Raw genomic sequence first — 16068 nt, 5'->3', positions numbered from 1 at the left:
AAATTGTAACAGAAACGTGATTTAGGGAGCGAAGCTCTCCGAGTTTAGAGAGAGAGAGAGAATCGGCCGGGATTGTAGAGAGAGAAGCTCCCTGGTTTTTGATAGTGCAGCTGTATCATTTTAGAGAGGGAGAGAGAGAGAGAGAGGAGCCGTGCGATTTCAAATTCTGGAGAGAGAAGCTCCCTGGTTCCGGCGTGCGTAGCTCTCCGGCGATTTCAGTGTGGGAAGCTCTCCGGCGATTTGTATTTAGAGCTGGTGGTAGAGGATTTGCGAAGCCTAGAGAGAGAATATCTGCTGCTATTTTCAAATGGAGCGAGGTCGAGATGCTCTGTGTGTTCCTCCACTGCGGTTTGTTTTTTTTTTCTTTAGCTCTATCTAATCTGTTTGAGTTTTAGCTCGATTTAATCTGTTTAACTAACAGATCTTCTTGTGTACGAATTGTTGTGTTATTTTCGAACTGAATTTTTTGAATCAGAGATTCGTGTTATGTTTGTTTTGGTTTTGAATTGTTGTTGCAGTTTTGTTATGAATTTCCAGGTGTTTTTGAGTGCATTGTGTTAGTTTTGATTTTCTGTATTAATTTCGTGTTTTTATTGGTGAATTCATGATTGGATGAGGGTTTGAGCTGTTTCCGAGGTGATCTGGTAGCTCTGATTAAATTTTTGGGAGGCAGTAATATTTTTACTGGGGGGCAGTAATGTGTGTTCAATGATATTTTAGTATCTATAATTGTTGCCTGCTGATCTTTTATTTGAATTCATTTCAATTTATTACATTTTCGAAATTGTTTTTGCTGTTTTGACTACATTATTGGGGACCAGTAGTATGTGTATTGGGGGGCAGTAATGTTTTGATGTGATATTAAATCGCTGTAATTGTTGTCTAGGTATCCTTTTCATTATTTTAAAAGTAATTTGGTACTTCTGCTATTTCGTTGTGGTAGTTTTGATTAAATCATTGGGGGGCACATCTCAATTTAATGGGGGGCAGTAACATGTGATGTAGGTTTAATAATAGATTCGTTCGGTTGTGTTTTCTTCGCAGGTCTATGGTTGATCCTCTGGTTGCTAGGTGCCTTTACTCTGGCAAAGGTTATATGATTCCTTTGAATCAATGCATGAGCTACTCTGAGTTGTATGAAGACATTTTCCGTACATTCCAGTTTTTGCCAAGTGATATTATTGAGCTTCAGTATTCAGTTCCAGGTTGTGAAGTTTGTTTTCTTCGTAACGATCGTGATTTCCAGATGCTGTTTTGCTCTGCTAGAATACATAGGTTAGAGTGTGTCGATATTTCAGTTTTAAAGATTGGGGGAGGTTGTAGGAGAACTTGTTCTGTGGATAGTGGGTCGGAAGTGATTGATGAAGATGATTATTTGGGTGATGCATTCAGGACTGAAGTTCACAAGACGTATTTGTCTGATGAGTGGAGTTCTTATATTCATCATGTCGGGGATAAGTTTCATGGTGCCGCTGAGCTCCGTGAGAAGCTCAGGAAGTATGCAATTGCAGTTGGTTTCGAGTTTGTTTTGCTGAGAAATGATTTGGACCGTATTCATGCAGTCTGTGCAAATGTTGGAACCGAAGGATGTGATTGGCATCTTCGTGCTTTTTCATCATCTGCCAATGGTTGCCTTTACATAACAGAGTTGAATAATATTCACACTTGCAAGGGTGTAGTTAGGACTCAAAAGCACAAGCTTTTGGGATCCAAGGTTGTCAAGACTTGCATTGCTGCTGATGTTAGCTATAATCTTTCATTGACGCCAAGGGAAATTATGAGCAAGTTCAAATCAACTTATGGGTTTGATATTTCCTACAAGGTTGCCTTGAAAGCAAAGCATCGGGCTAAGGAAGCGATTTATGGTTCCGATGCAGACACGTTTAGCAAGTTATCTTGGTATAAGGAAGCTGTTTTGCAGAGTAATCCCGGCTCTTCTTTTGTGTTGGAAGTTGAACCATCGACGAATCGTTTTCAGAGGCTTTTCGTAGCTTATGGAGGTTGTGTAGAAGGGTTTCAATTCTGTTTGCCTGTGTTGTATGTTGATGGAACGTTTGGTAAGAGCATTTACAAGGGGCAGATTCTGTCTGCAACTGGAAGGAATGGGAATCAAGGTAACTGTATTGTTTATTGCCCCCCCTACATTTATTATTGGCCCCCAGTAATATTGGCTTTTGTTATAGTTTCATCTGTGTGCTTAATATTTCTTGTTCTAGTTTCTTTCATTGTGATAGATATCATTTTTACATTGCTGTGCGACGCTGTGATAGGTTCCTGCCGTTCAATATCAACATTATTGGCCCCCAGTAGACTGATTTTCCAGTGATCTGGTTTATGCAGGTTTCTACCCCCTAGCCATATGTTTTTGTGATTCTGAGACAGATGCAAACTGGACATTCTTTTTCAAGCATTTGAAGAGTCTGCTTGAACCTCAAGGAAGAGTTATCACATTTATTAGTGATCGGGGTGTTGGATTGTTGAGTGCTTTCGATAAGGTATTTGCTGGTAATCCTCATCTGTTTTGTTACAAGCACTTGGTGGCGAACCTTGCCGGTAAATATAGGGGTAAAGGTAATTCAAAATTGATTGAAGATGTTAAGCAGAAGTTTTTTAAGGTTGCATATTCCTCTACTGAGAAGGAATACCGTTTCAATTTGCGGTTGCTTAGAGCAGTTGGTGGTGCCGATATTATTGACCCTTTTCTTGCTGAATTGCCTGTGGAAAATTGGTGCCGTGCATTTTATACTAGTTGCCGATATGGAATTATGGCTAATGGGATTGCTGAATCATTTAACTCTTGGATTGCAATTGAGCGTTTGATGCCAGTCTATTGTATGCTGGACCAGACAAGAATTAAACAAATGGAGATGGCCGGTAAGAGGAGGGAAGAGGCAGAACGTTGGACCACAGAACTAACTCCCAAAATGGAGGAAAGATTGAAGGAGCAAATGGAGAAATCTCGTCATTTCAGTGTCCATTATTCTAGCCCTGGAGTTTATGAGGTTCGATCTGACTTTTCATATGTAGTCAACATCTCCGATCATTCATGTTCATGTGTGAAATGGCAGATTAATTGTTTTCCTTGTCCTCACGGCCTTGCTGCATTACAGGCTGCTTCTGTAAATGTATATGATTATATTGATAAGTACTTTCAGGTTGATATGTTCAAGAAGAGCTACAGTTTTCCTATCTGTCCGATAACCAATGTTGATATGTCTTCTTCAGAATCTGCTTCTGAATGTATATTACCTCCCCTTTCGAAGAGGCCCCCCGGGAGGCCTAGGGTGAAGCGGTTCAAGTCGGTTGGAGAGGCTGAAAAGAAGCTGATTCGTTGTGGTCGTTGTGGCAAAATGGGCACTCATAACAAGTTGAGCTGCACTGAACCTCTCGTTCAGTAGTAGTATATGTTTCTGTAAAGAGTCGTTACGTTTTGAATTTGTCTACTGGGGGGCAGTAATTGGTTTATTGGGGGCCAGTAATTGTGTATATTCAGGCACTAATAATCATTTTTCTTTTAATATGTCAGATTCTTACAGTTGGGATGATTAAAAGATTTTTTACACAGCTGAATTTAAATTTTCCAACAGGTTTAATGCTTACAGGTGGTTTCTGGGGGCCAGTAAACATATTAGTGCCCCCCAGTAAACACATCAATTCAAGGACTCCTTGTATATTCAGGCTCAAACAAGCATTATTCTTTTCGGAATACAGAATTATACGTTTGGCTTCTTTGCAGTTGCTTTTAGATAGTTTAAGTCAATTTTCCAACAGGTTTAGCTGTTTTTAGTGCTTACAGTAGGTTTCTGGGGGGGGGGGGGGGCAATAAACAAATTCCTGCCCCCCAGTAATGTCATCTTTTAAATGACATCTACTTATTTGAAACCCTGTTCAAATGTTGCCAACAAATTTAAAAGTCAACTGAGTGACTTCAATACATCTACTGGGGATATTAGTGGGGTCCAATAGTATTCTGACCTACAAACAACAAATTACTGGGAGGTAGTAACATGTCTACTTTGGATCATTTTGTGTAATGTGCATGCTTCTAATTGAAGTCAGCCCAATAATGCAGTTCATTTCACCATAGTTTCAAGATAAGGCTAGTACGAGAACTTTACAATCCCTACTCTTCGGATACAAAATCTACATTTCTAAATATGTTATATCTTATCTCGCTCCTCACTTTCTGCCCAATAGTAGGTGCATGAACCTCTCAAGCAATCTCTTCCTCATGTTGTCCCCGCCTTCCTTGGTTGGTTCTATGCCATTTACTATGCTCTCCATGTAATGGAGCATAAAGGGCCCGCAATCACCACTGTAAAAAAGTAAAAATAATTTATGTTTATGAATGTAGGCAGCAACGACAAATCTTACACAACTATTATGACAAATAGGTTGCTTTAATTTACTTACGATGATGTGTTCTGTTGCGGGCAGTCAAAGTCTTCAAAGAGTTCATAGTCTGTCTCCACAACGTTATTCTGTAAGATCCAGTTTCTGGTTTGTTTTTCCTCCTCGGTCATTGCTTCTTCAACAATAATCAGGTTTTCCTTATCATCTTCGCCTTTGCATTTTTCTCGAGTGATATTTGGATCTTGGCTTTCGCCCCGTATTCTCATCTTAGTCAAGTTCACAACATGTATGAATTTCTGTATGTGCTTTACCTGTTTTTTGCAGACATGGAATTTTAGTTCAACAAAAGCATGATAACAGTATGGAAAACATAAATCTGCATTTGTGGAATTACTACATACCACTCTTGCTGCATTCAGTTGGTACTTCTCCTCATTGGTGAATTCATTGATTGGTGGCCTCAATGAATTCATATGTGTGAACCTCCTTGTTTCATTGTCAATTACCAGCAATGTGTAGTGCATGCTTGTTGTGTGGTGAATTGGTACTAGCACCTTTTTGAAACGGAAGACTGACCACAGGGGTTCATAAATCATTGTCTCGACACCACACTCAAAAGGTCTAGTGTCCTCATCTTGTTCTTTGGTCTGTTCATACTTTATAGCATAGTACTGCATACAGAACGTAACCAAGTTAATTCAAGGTCAAACTAAAAAATTTTGGGTAATAATCCTTTCCTGACTACAATAAAACACATTACTGGGGGGCAAAAATGTGCCTACTGGCCCCCAATAGACCGACATATACCACTTGATTTACATCCAATACGAAAGAAATAAACAGAACATCTTCAAAACACAAAATGATATATATTCAGTGCCAAAAATTGGGGAATGATCACTCTACTGCCCCCCAGTAGAATGATTACTTCCCCCCAATAAACACAAATTGTATGCCATAATTTAGACTAATACACAATGTTGCTTTCCAAAAAACACAGAATTCAATGTGTTTGGTTTAGGCTACTTACCCCTGCGTCGACTGTGAGGAATCCCACTTGCGCATTTAGCTTTTCTGCATCAGACTTCAACAACTCCATATAAACGCTGATCACCTGCAATTGGGTCATTGGATCTTTCATCAGAACATTAAAGGTGAACAATAGTAAGGAAAATTGAGTGAAATACGTATTTTACTGGGGGGCAGTAATCATTGTCCTGGGGGGCAGTAAATCATTAAATGGAGCCTTTCATTGAAAGACTTACATCAGTTTCGATGTCCCCCTCTTGGATGATTACTCTTAGGTCGTGCTTGGTGATCCGGCGTAGAAGATCAATGCTGGTCCAGTACTCGGTCCTATTCAAACAAAACCATTTGATTCCAATGCGGATTTTATCAATATGATAAACAGAAATTGAATTGTTGTACCCATTTTAAACCAGGCTGTGTACTTACGTGTCTTTCACAGCAACGTTGAAGAAGTCTCTATAGTGCCTTGCCACTGCCGGGTCCAGTGTCCTCCATGTTGGCTTATCGCATTTAACACCCTTTATCTTGATATTGTTCAACATTTTTCTCTGGGCTTGCTGCATGATTCCTGCTTTCTTAGGTGCAGCTCTCTTCGTAATTTTTGCTTCTTCCGGAGTGTCGTACTCCCACTCCTCCTCTCTAGCCTTCTTGGCAGCCCTCCGGTATGTCTTCACGTTCTTCACTATAGAATGTATCTCCGGAGTTTTCTTCTGTGGTTCCTGTTTGGCTGGGGTCCCTTCCCTCGGTTTTTCCTTTCCCATTACTCCCATCGCTTCCTTCTCAGCAATAATCCTTATGATGTTATCGAGCTGTTCATCTTCCTCTTCATTCCCATGTACTTGTTGCCCCGGTTGTAAACGGCTTTCATCTTGTTGTCCAGGTATTTCCTCTGCAATAGGAAACGCTGACGTCACCGTGTCCGTCGACTTTCCCACACTGGCTGCATAATGGGTCTCCTCTCCTACGCTTTGTCCAAAGTTTGGATTTTCATCCTCAACTTCATCTTGGGGGACCACTTTCGGCATGAAAGGAACTATCTCAAGTTGTTTTTGTGGTGGGGGGACCTCTCCTTTCTCCTTTTCAAGCCGGATGTACAACGCCCTGATGAGGTTATTTTTTGCCCTCTTTTCAATTTCCAGCTCTTTAATCCTCTCATCGGCAACCTTTAGTTTGACCCATAGATCTTTGTTCTGTGCATTCAGTTCCTCGTTTGCTTTGGCAAGCCTTCCTAGCTTTGCCTCCATTTCTTTGGTGGGCTTTGACTCACCAATTGCTGCTTCCATCTCCCTGATTAGTTCCTTGATATTCCCCGTCAGCCTTTCATTTTGTTCCTCTTCCGTTTGGCTTGCCTGGGGCACCTGCCAAAATTTGAACCAAAACCTGTAAGTTATTGGTCCCCCATAATGTGTTTACTGGGGGCCAGTAATAATATTATTGCCCCCCAGTAGACTACCATAGAAGCTCATATTTCATTTTAAACAAGCCAATTTTTAAACATTAACAAACAAACATCAGTTATTCAGGTCATAGGCTTAGTTTAAGGTATAATTGAACATGTGTCAACAAATTACTGGGTCCCAATAATGTATCTATTGCAACCCAATTTCTGGCAACAGACAAGCTCAGTTGAGCCACTCACCCAGTTGTCAAAGCTTGGTGTGTCCTGCACCTCATCACCCATCTCGAGGTCTTCCAGTCCAATTTTCCCTTGCCACGGTCCAGCTTTTATCAGATCCTGTTACATTTAACAAGTCAGTAATGTGTAGTAAACATTGGAAAGAACATAGATGTAATGTTTTTGTAATTTGCTTACCACGGCTAAGTTCTCGTTCCTGTACAGCTGTTCCAGGCTAAATATTTCCTTTATCGACCATCGGATGAATCGTGGAGTTTCATTCTGCTTTCCAAGTATCCAGGTCTTTGCCCTGGTCTTCTCAAGGAACCAGTAATATATGAGAAGAAGGCATCCATTCAAAACAGATGGACTGTTCCTCCTATACTTTTGTAGCCCTTCCATCAAGAAGTTCAGAATTAATCTTGGCCAGTTGTACATGTTTATCTTCTCAATCCGTTCACATACGGCGACCATATCCCATGTGATCTGAGCACCGGTTCGGGTGAAAAAGAATGTGCTGAATAGATATGTGATCATTAGCACGGCTATCTTCCTGGCATCTTTCTCTTTTGCCGGCTTTGTCAACTCAGTTACCAAATACGATTCCACCTTTGTTCTGAGGACAGCATGCGTCTTTAAAGGGCTGCCAAAAATTGGAGAGTCTTCCATCTCTTCCCTCACCACCCTCCTGTTCACATTGAACACTTCTCCTTCGGCCGGGAGGTGAAATAAAGTCGTGATATCCTCCTCCGTTATTTCCATAACAACATCCCCAAACTTCCACTTGTTGTCTGTGCGGTCGAAGTGCCTCATGAGTATCTCCAGGTCCGCTTCATGCTTGTGTAGCTGGATCTCGGTTATCTTGTCCTGCCAGAACGGTTCCATCATTTCTCCAAAGTCTGTACCCTTCAAAATCTCCTTTGTCTTGTCTGGTATTCTATCCTTGTGTGCATTGACCATTCTCCAGAATGCACTGAGCGTGCACTTCTGTTGCTTCCATTCAATCTTTGCTTTTTGGGTCTCACTTTTCTGCTCTTCCTTCTTGATTTCAGCTTTCTTTTTCTTCTTGGCCTTCTTCCTCTTTGTTTTTTCTTCTTCTGAATCCTCTTCCTCTTGAACAGGTTTCCTTTTTGGTTGTTGTCTTGTTTTGATTACGAACCTCTTCGTTGTCTGTTCACCTTCTGATTCGGATTCTTCTTCTGATTGTCGTCCTGAATCTTCATTCACTTCTTCTTCAGCAGATTCTTGATCAGAATGATGTTCTGCCTGTTGTCGCTTCCTCTTTCTGATGTCGTCAAATTTTTTTTGCAGGGTTTGGTTAAACGTTGTATCAGTGCAGTTATCTGAACTCTCTGAACTCCTGTCATCTTCTTCTGAGTCACTCATTATGGTGAATCTTGGTCTACCCATTCTACACCAAAACAAAACCAACATGATCATTCTAAAATAGTAAAGAAAAGGGTTCTGACCCCGTATGCAGACATTATTGGGGAGTAGTAATGTGTTTACTGCCCCCCACTACACCATCAGAAATTTCACCAGATTGAAAGATTCACAGTGTATTGCACATCATCACAAAGAAAAACAAAACACAATGATCATTCTATAATCAACAAGAGATGATGACTGTCTTCTGAGGAAGACATTATTGGAGGGAAGTAATGTGTCTACTGCCCCCCACTAAACCACCAGAAATTGCAACAGATTCAAGTATTCACAGTGTATTGCACATCATCACAAAGAAACACAATATTTGTTTTAGAATCAACAAGAGATGATGACTGTCTTCTGAGGAAGACAGAATTGGGGGGGAAGTAATGAGTCTACTGCCCCCACTAAACCACCAGAAATTGCAACAGATTCAAGTATTCACATACTGCACCCCAATATCTGTCTACTGCCCCCCACTAGACTGACACAAACCTCACACTTTCCATCAAACATTACACCGGTTCCTATATTTCGCTGTTTATAGAATTTATTCACACTCAAAGCAACAGTTAATGTCTAAAAACCAACATTATGATGGTCAATAATATCTCTACTGCCCCCCAGTAGACTGACACAAACCACACAATTTTGTTTCCTTTATCGACTACTGCAGTTTAACACTACATTTACTGTGGAATATCAGTTTCAGTCCGTCAATAAATAAAGCAGTCATCGTTCGCCCCCAATACAAAGTCTACTGGGGGGCACTAATGTTACAACTTTTATGGTTATGACCCCAGAATAGGCGTTCAATAACACCTCATTTTCTCTAAATGAATCGACAAGCAACATTCGTATCAGATTTTCTCAGTGACGATACCAGACACCCTATATTTTCACCGATTCTGGAACTTGCAAAGTCGTTCGAGAAATTTCACAGAAATGTAACCAAAATGAAACTTCAAATTACTTTAAACGTAAGATTTTGTAATAGGTTCTTCAGAAAACATGTAAAAACTGGAAAACGGAGTCGGAAATTGTGTTTTTACCTGTTTAGATATCTTCGAAGCCGAAGAAGGGAAAAAAATTGCCGGACCTTGAAGCGTCGTCGCCGTAGAACGGTCAGAATCGGTTACGGAGGGAGAGAGAGAGAGAGAGGGAGAGATAGTGAAAGAGGGAGTGAGGCAGAGAGAGAAAACGAATCGGTTACGGAGGGAGGAAGAGATTTGACCCAGATTGACGCTTGATAGAGATGGGTAACTGACGAGTCGTGCGGTTTTAGTGTAGTGGCACTACCGTAATAACAATTTCATCCGGAGCCTAGATGAGTCATGACACAGTAGAATTGGGTAAGTGGGCACAAACAGTTAAAGGTGGAGTGATTGGGCAAATATTAGGTTAAAAATGGGTAACTGGTCTCAGCCCCAATAAATTCAGTACAAAGGATACCCTAGTACACTTGCCTTTTCTGAAAGTCCACACATCTTCATTCGAACAAAAAGACATACTCTATAGCAGACTAAATGGTTCAACAGAGATACTAGTCATTTTGTGACCTTACGATTTTTGAATAATAGATGGAGTAGAGGATGATAGCTCACCCTCCACATCTTCTTCCGGAGTACTCACCTCCTCCATATTGGTTGCATTTGCAGCTCCTCTAAATCATTGGGCTCATCTTCAACTTCAGTTGGTTCCTCTACATGCATCCACAATTGGTTCCACAACAGCTTTGGGACACTCTTCCATATCTTAGCTCACTTAACCTTCATATCTTTCTCGAGCTCACGAGCCACTTTGGTCTTGTTTTTGCTTCTTTTCGGACGCCTAGGATTCTCCTTCTGTGGAAACATAAGGAGTTATCCATTCTTCTACTTCAAAGCTAGAGTCGATTCCTCCTATACCTGCAATGCAGGTGCTGGTAAAGCGAGATAGCGCTTACCAGACCTATAGATATCATCCTCAGCATGACGTTTTGTGCCAGCCAACAACCTGGGCATGACCACCGATGAATCCTACACCAACTCAACCACTTTTTCTTCCACAGTTGGAGTTGTAACAATAGCCAAAGGGCCTCCAGCACCATCATGAAGTTTGAAGGGATCGAAATCCCAAAATGCTACCCCAAACCAGCAGCCCTAAGCCTTGCTACAACCTAGTGGATCCCCCATGTCACTAATATAGAGAGAGAGGCAAATTGCACCCTCCAAATAGTCGGAATGGTACCCTTGAAGCCAGGGAATTTGGATTTCAAAGTTAACAGATGACCTACCATGTATGAATGATTGTCTTGGAACGCCGGCAGCCTCCCCAGCCGCTACAAGATCCACTCGCGCGGAATATGAGAATTGAAAGGCACCAATCAGACTTGCCATAACGTCAACCACGGTAGGCTTGGTAGATTTTGTCGAAAAAAGTTTTCAACGAGAAACCTTGGTTGAGAGCGACTAGATCAAAGAAATTTCGCAGACCCTACATAAGCAAATGCTACACATTTAAGTCTAAGGGATGCTCACTTTAAAATTAAGCCTAGTCAAACAAGAATAACCTCGCCTGCTAAGAACAAATCAACAACTAATCTCACTTACCAACACGCAATTGTGGTACAGATAAAAACCATAAACATCTTAGAAAGCTTATAGTGTTAAAAACAAGGATAAATTTCAGTTTAGTACCCTGTGGTTTGGGGGTAACATCATGTCAGTCCATGCTCTTTCAATTTGATCAGCAACACCCCTGTGCTTTCAATTTCAATCAGCCGTGCCCAAATTTTACTGTTCCGTCCAATTTGAACGTTAACTTTGACTGGATTGACAAAGTAAAATTTGGACGGAACAGTAAAATTTGGGCACGGCTGATTGAAATTGAAAGCACAGGGGTGTTGCTGATCAAACTGAAAGAGCAGGGACTGACATGATGTTACCCCCAAACCACAGGGTACTAAACTGAAATTAATCCTAAAAACAATCAATCTTCTCCATTGAATAGCCAATAATTTGGCTATAACGTTTTGCATCAGTTTTGATTTCTTCCATCAGTTTTGATATTGTTATTAATATAGTTAATTCAGCATTATTGCTTCATGTAAAACTGACAATACATACTCCTATATATTGTACGAAATGTAATTGTTCAAATCAATGAAATACAATTTCTACATGGTATCAGTTGCCATGTAGAAATTGTTCAAATCAATGAAATACAATTTCTACATGGTATCAATTTCTACATTCATAAAAATCTATTGTCTGTCGCACGTTTCACTCAAGATAATCTTGTCTACTTTCTTTTTGCTCCTAACTTCTATCAAATCTGCTGCTTACGAACTGGCTGTCTATTGTTTCCTGTAAAGATGGCCTTTATCCGCTTCTTTTGTCCTCCGTCCCCACCACACCTCATGCTCTCGCCACCATTCATTCCTCTCTCTGGCATAATCGTCTGGGCCACCCCTCATCTCCAGTTTTAGCTTTGTTAAAGTCCACTCTTGGCACTCAATCTACTTTTTGTAATTTTTGTCGTGATTGTACGTGCCCTTAGCAAATCACATCAGTTGCCTTTCCCTTCCAATAATGTATCCGCTACCACTCTTTTTCATATTATTCATAGTGATGTTTGGATGTCTCCCATTTTGTCTGTTAGTAGTTTTAAATACTATGTTCTTTTCACCGATGAATTCTCACGTTATACTTGGATTTATCCAATGCGCCGCAAAAATGAGGTTCTTACACACTTTCAAAATTTGGTTGCCTTGATTCGTAATCTCTTTAATGGTTCCATAAAATTCCTTCAAAGTGACAATGGCACTGAATATGTAAATCATGCTTTTTCTCATTTTTGTCAATCATTGGGTATCCAACAACGGTTTTCGTGTCCCCATACACCACAACAAAATGGCCTCGCTGAACGCAAACATCGCCACATTGGCACCATGACCCGCACACTTCTTCTCACTTCTGGTGTTCCTCAAAACTTATGGGTTGAAGCTGCCTTGACCTCTGTCTATCTCATTAATCTTCTTCCCACCCCTGTTCTTGCTTGGAATACACCTCATCATCGGCTATATGGTACTCCTCCCCCGTATTCTTCCCTTCGTGTTTTTGGTTGCTCTTGTTTTCCTCATTTAGGTCCCTATGTCTCCAACAAAATCTCTAGTCGAAGTGTCGAGTGTCTCTTTCTTGGTTATAGTCCTAATCATAAGGGCTATCAGTGTCTTAATCCCACCACTGGTCTTGTATATGTCTCCCGTCATGTTTTATTTACGAAAATCATTTATTCCTTTCAAAGCGTTACAAGTACATTCCCATTCTGATCCACTGGATTTTGTCTCATTAACCAGTCCACTCCCTCCGCAGGCCCAACTGTCGAGCCCATTGTCATCCCCATCTGACCCAGGCCCAACAGGGCCCACTCTCTCCACATCAGATGCATCGTCCACATCAGTCGCGTCATCCCTCCCTCCTTCAACAATGATCGCACAACCCCAAACTTCGATCTCTTCGTCCCAGGTACCACCATCTCCACCATCACTGGTTTGCCACCTACACTTGCCACCCACCGCTGGCCATTCCGACGTCTCACAACCACCGTCGCCGACTCCAACCTGCGTCACTCCTCTGCTTCAATACACACGCTGTCGCTCTGTTCCTCCACCAACGACCGCGTCTCAGCCCTCTGTTCCAGCCGCGCCTGCCACCGCGCCTTCCCCCCTCAGATCGCCTCCTTTGGCCTCACCCCCTCCTCAGATCGCCGCGTCCCACGATGCTGCTCTATCCCACATTCAATCTTCTCAGCAGCTAGTCGCTCCTCCGGACTGCGCTGCCAGTCCACCGTTGGTCGCACCTCCTCCACCGGCTGCCGCTCCTCCATCCCACCCCATGGTTACCCGCCTTCGAGATGGCACTGTTCAACCCCGGGAACGCACTGATGGTACTGTCCGCTATCCCATTCCTCGAGCTCTCCTAACCTTGGTTGATACAGTTGAACCCACTTGCTACTCTCAAGCTTCTCAGAAACCGGAATGGCGTGCAGCCATGACAGAGGAAATCAATGCCCTGTTGAATAACAACACATGGACTCTGGTGCCTTCCTCCCCCACACACAATACAGTAGGTTGTAAATGGGTGTTTCGGGTGAAGCGGAAGTCAGATGGCTCGGTTGAACGTTACAAGGTTCGACTCTTTGCCAAAGGCTTCCATCAACAGCAAGGTATTGATTATGATGAAACTTTTAGTCCCGTAATTAAACCTGCTACTATTCGTACTGTGATTACTCTTGCTGTGTCTCGGGGTTGGTCCCTTCGTCAATTGGATGTCAAGAATGCCTTTCTTCATGGCATTCTAAAGGAGGAAGTATATATGGTTCAACCACCTGGTTTTGTTGATCCGTCCCGGCCCACTCATGTCTACAAACTCAACAAAGCCCTTTACGGCTTGAAATAGGCACCCCGTGCCTGGTTTCATCGCATGAGTACATTTCTTTTATCTGTTGGGTTCATTCAGAGTATTGCTGACTCTTCTTTGTTTATTTATAGTCATGGGCTGCACACAATTTATTTTCTGCTCTACGTTGATGATATTGTTGTTACGGGCAGCAATGATCGTCTCCTCCAAAGTTTTATTGATGTTCTTGGGCGCGGTTTTGACATCAAGGATCTCGGTCCTCTTCATTATTTTCTGGGGTTGCAGGTTACTACTCACTCTCATGGCCTGCACTTTAACCATATTAAATATGCTCATGATCTTCTCTCCAAACATGATCTCTTGTTCAGCAAGCCTGTGAGTACACCCATGTCTGCCAAGTTTGTTCTTACTTCTACCAATGGGGTTGTGCTAGCAAATCATACGGTATACCGTGAGCTTGTTGGTTCCTTACAGTACCTCACCATCACTCGCCCAGATATAGCCTTTGCAGTTAACTTGGTATCCCAGTTTATGAGTCAACCACGTGAACCTCATCTTATTGCTGTCAAACGCATTCTCCATTACATCAAAGGCTCTCTTAGTCATGGTTTGTTGTTTACTCCCCAACGTCAACCGGTTCTTCTTTCGGCTTACTCTGATGTTGACTGGGCTGGTTGTCCTGATTCTCGTCGCTCCACATCTGGATATCTTGTGTATCTTGGTTCCAACCTCATCTCTTGGTGTTCTAAAAAGCAACCCACAATCGCTCGCTCTAGTGCTGAGTCCGAGTATAGGTCTCTTGCCCATGCTAGTGCAGAAACAACATGGTTGGGTTATTTATTGTATGAACTTGGTGCCCGGATTCAATTTCCAATTTTGTTACATTGTGATAATCTAAGCACCACCTATATGGCTTCCAATCCTGTGTTCCATGCCCGCACCAAGCATATTGAGCTTGATTACCACTATGTTCGTGAAAAGGGAGCTCAAGGCAGTCACCGAGTTTGCTTCATTCCTTCTAAAGACCTGCCAGCTGACTTACTCACAAAGCCGTTTCACAAGTCTCGCCATCTTCTTTTCTCTTGCAAACTTGTCCATCCAGAAGGACCAAGTTTGAGGGGGGCTGTTAAAGACAATCAATCTTCTCCATTGAATAGCCAATAATTTGGCTATAACGTTCTGCATCAGTTTTGATTTCTTCCATCAGTTTTGATATTGTTATTAATATGTTAATTCAGCATTATTGCTTCATGTAAAACTGACAATACATACTCCTATATATTATACGGAATGTAATTGTTCAAATCAATGAAATACAATTTCTACACATAGAAGCCTTTCTGTATTAAAAATGTTTCATATCTAAAATAAATAAATAAAATTAGAAGAGAGCATTTTTTTTCACTATAGGTCATAACCCATACATTCCTCACCAGCTAATAGTTTATGCAGCGGGTTACTCTTCTTACTCTTATTTTTCTTCTTGACTTCAACACTATCCCTTTGATATCACTCCAATATCTTGTCTATAGAAAAGTAAATTAGTTAAATAATCTTTGAAGCATAATACAAAATGCTAACAAATTTTGCTCTAGAATAACAACCATTTTGATAAACATACAACACACGATTCATGTAACGGGACATAGCCATTGCGAATGTCTTTGTAATCTCGTGAAATTAGTCACCATCTAATAGTTTATGCAGCAAGTTACTCTTCTTACTCTCTTTTTTTCTTCTTAACTTTGACACTATCCATTTGATATCACTTAAAGAAATTAAAATTAACTCACTCCAATATCTTGTCTAAAGAAAAGTAAATTAATTAGTTGAATAATCTTTGAAGCATAATACAAAATGCAATATGCTAACAAATTTTGCTCTAGAATACAACCATTTTGATAATTAAACATACAACACAGTTCATGTAACGGGACATAGCCATAGTAGAGATTAGAGAATGTCTTTTTAACATGTAATCTCGTGAAATTAAGAGCAAATGAATAACATAACACATGCATGATCGAGTTCAAACTGATCATGCGATCGAGTCTTATGATCATTTGGAATGCAAAACATGTTCAATCTGAAATTGCAAACTAGCTAGCTAGTTTCTAACTAGAAGTTTTTCTCTGCGGTTGGTGCTAGAACTTGCACATATTTTTTTAATAAAAAGCAAAAACGGTTGGAATTATTTATAAAATAAGATTAAAAGGGTTAAGATTTGAATTTTGATCGACA

At 41.1% G+C, this 16068-nt stretch overlaps 3 protein-coding genes across 3 annotated transcripts; 2 read left to right on the top strand and 1 right to left on the bottom strand.

Moving 5' to 3' along the window:
• The first annotated feature begins 149 nt into the window (after nt 1-149).
• LOC133730339 (uncharacterized) lies at nt 150-2857 on the top strand. The gene is made up of 5 exons (XM_062157953.1): nt 150-348; nt 1045-2114; nt 2217-2270; nt 2341-2728; nt 2827-2857. The coding sequence occupies exons 1-5, from the start codon at nt 308-310 to the stop codon at nt 2855-2857; spliced, it is 1584 nt and encodes a 527-aa protein (XP_062013937.1). The 5' UTR covers nt 150-307.
• A 1322-nt stretch (nt 2858-4179) lies between these two features.
• LOC133730338 (uncharacterized) lies at nt 4180-7957 on the bottom strand. Its single transcript, XM_062157952.1, has 8 exons — nt 7196-7957; nt 7022-7117; nt 5809-6740; nt 5619-5709; nt 5384-5467; nt 4755-5024; nt 4414-4664; nt 4180-4315 (listed from the first exon to the last, which is right to left on the bottom strand). Exons 1-8 carry the CDS (start codon nt 7955-7957, stop codon nt 4180-4182), a joined length of 2622 nt encoding a protein of 873 aa, XP_062013936.1.
• A 5933-nt stretch (nt 7958-13890) lies between these two features.
• On the top strand, nt 13891-14991 carry LOC133730337 (uncharacterized mitochondrial protein AtMg00810-like). Its single transcript, XM_062157951.1, has one exon. It carries the CDS (start codon nt 13891-13893, stop codon nt 14989-14991), a length of 1101 nt encoding a protein of 366 aa, XP_062013935.1.
• The last annotated feature ends 1077 nt before the right edge of the window (nt 14992-16068 follow it).

This window comes from Rosa rugosa, chromosome 2 (genome assembly GCF_958449725.1).
Source record: "Rosa rugosa chromosome 2, drRosRugo1.1, whole genome shotgun sequence".
Lineage (NCBI taxonomy): Eukaryota > Viridiplantae > Streptophyta > Magnoliopsida > Rosales > Rosaceae > Rosa > Rosa rugosa.
This window is presented reverse-complemented; position numbering and strand designations above follow the sequence as displayed.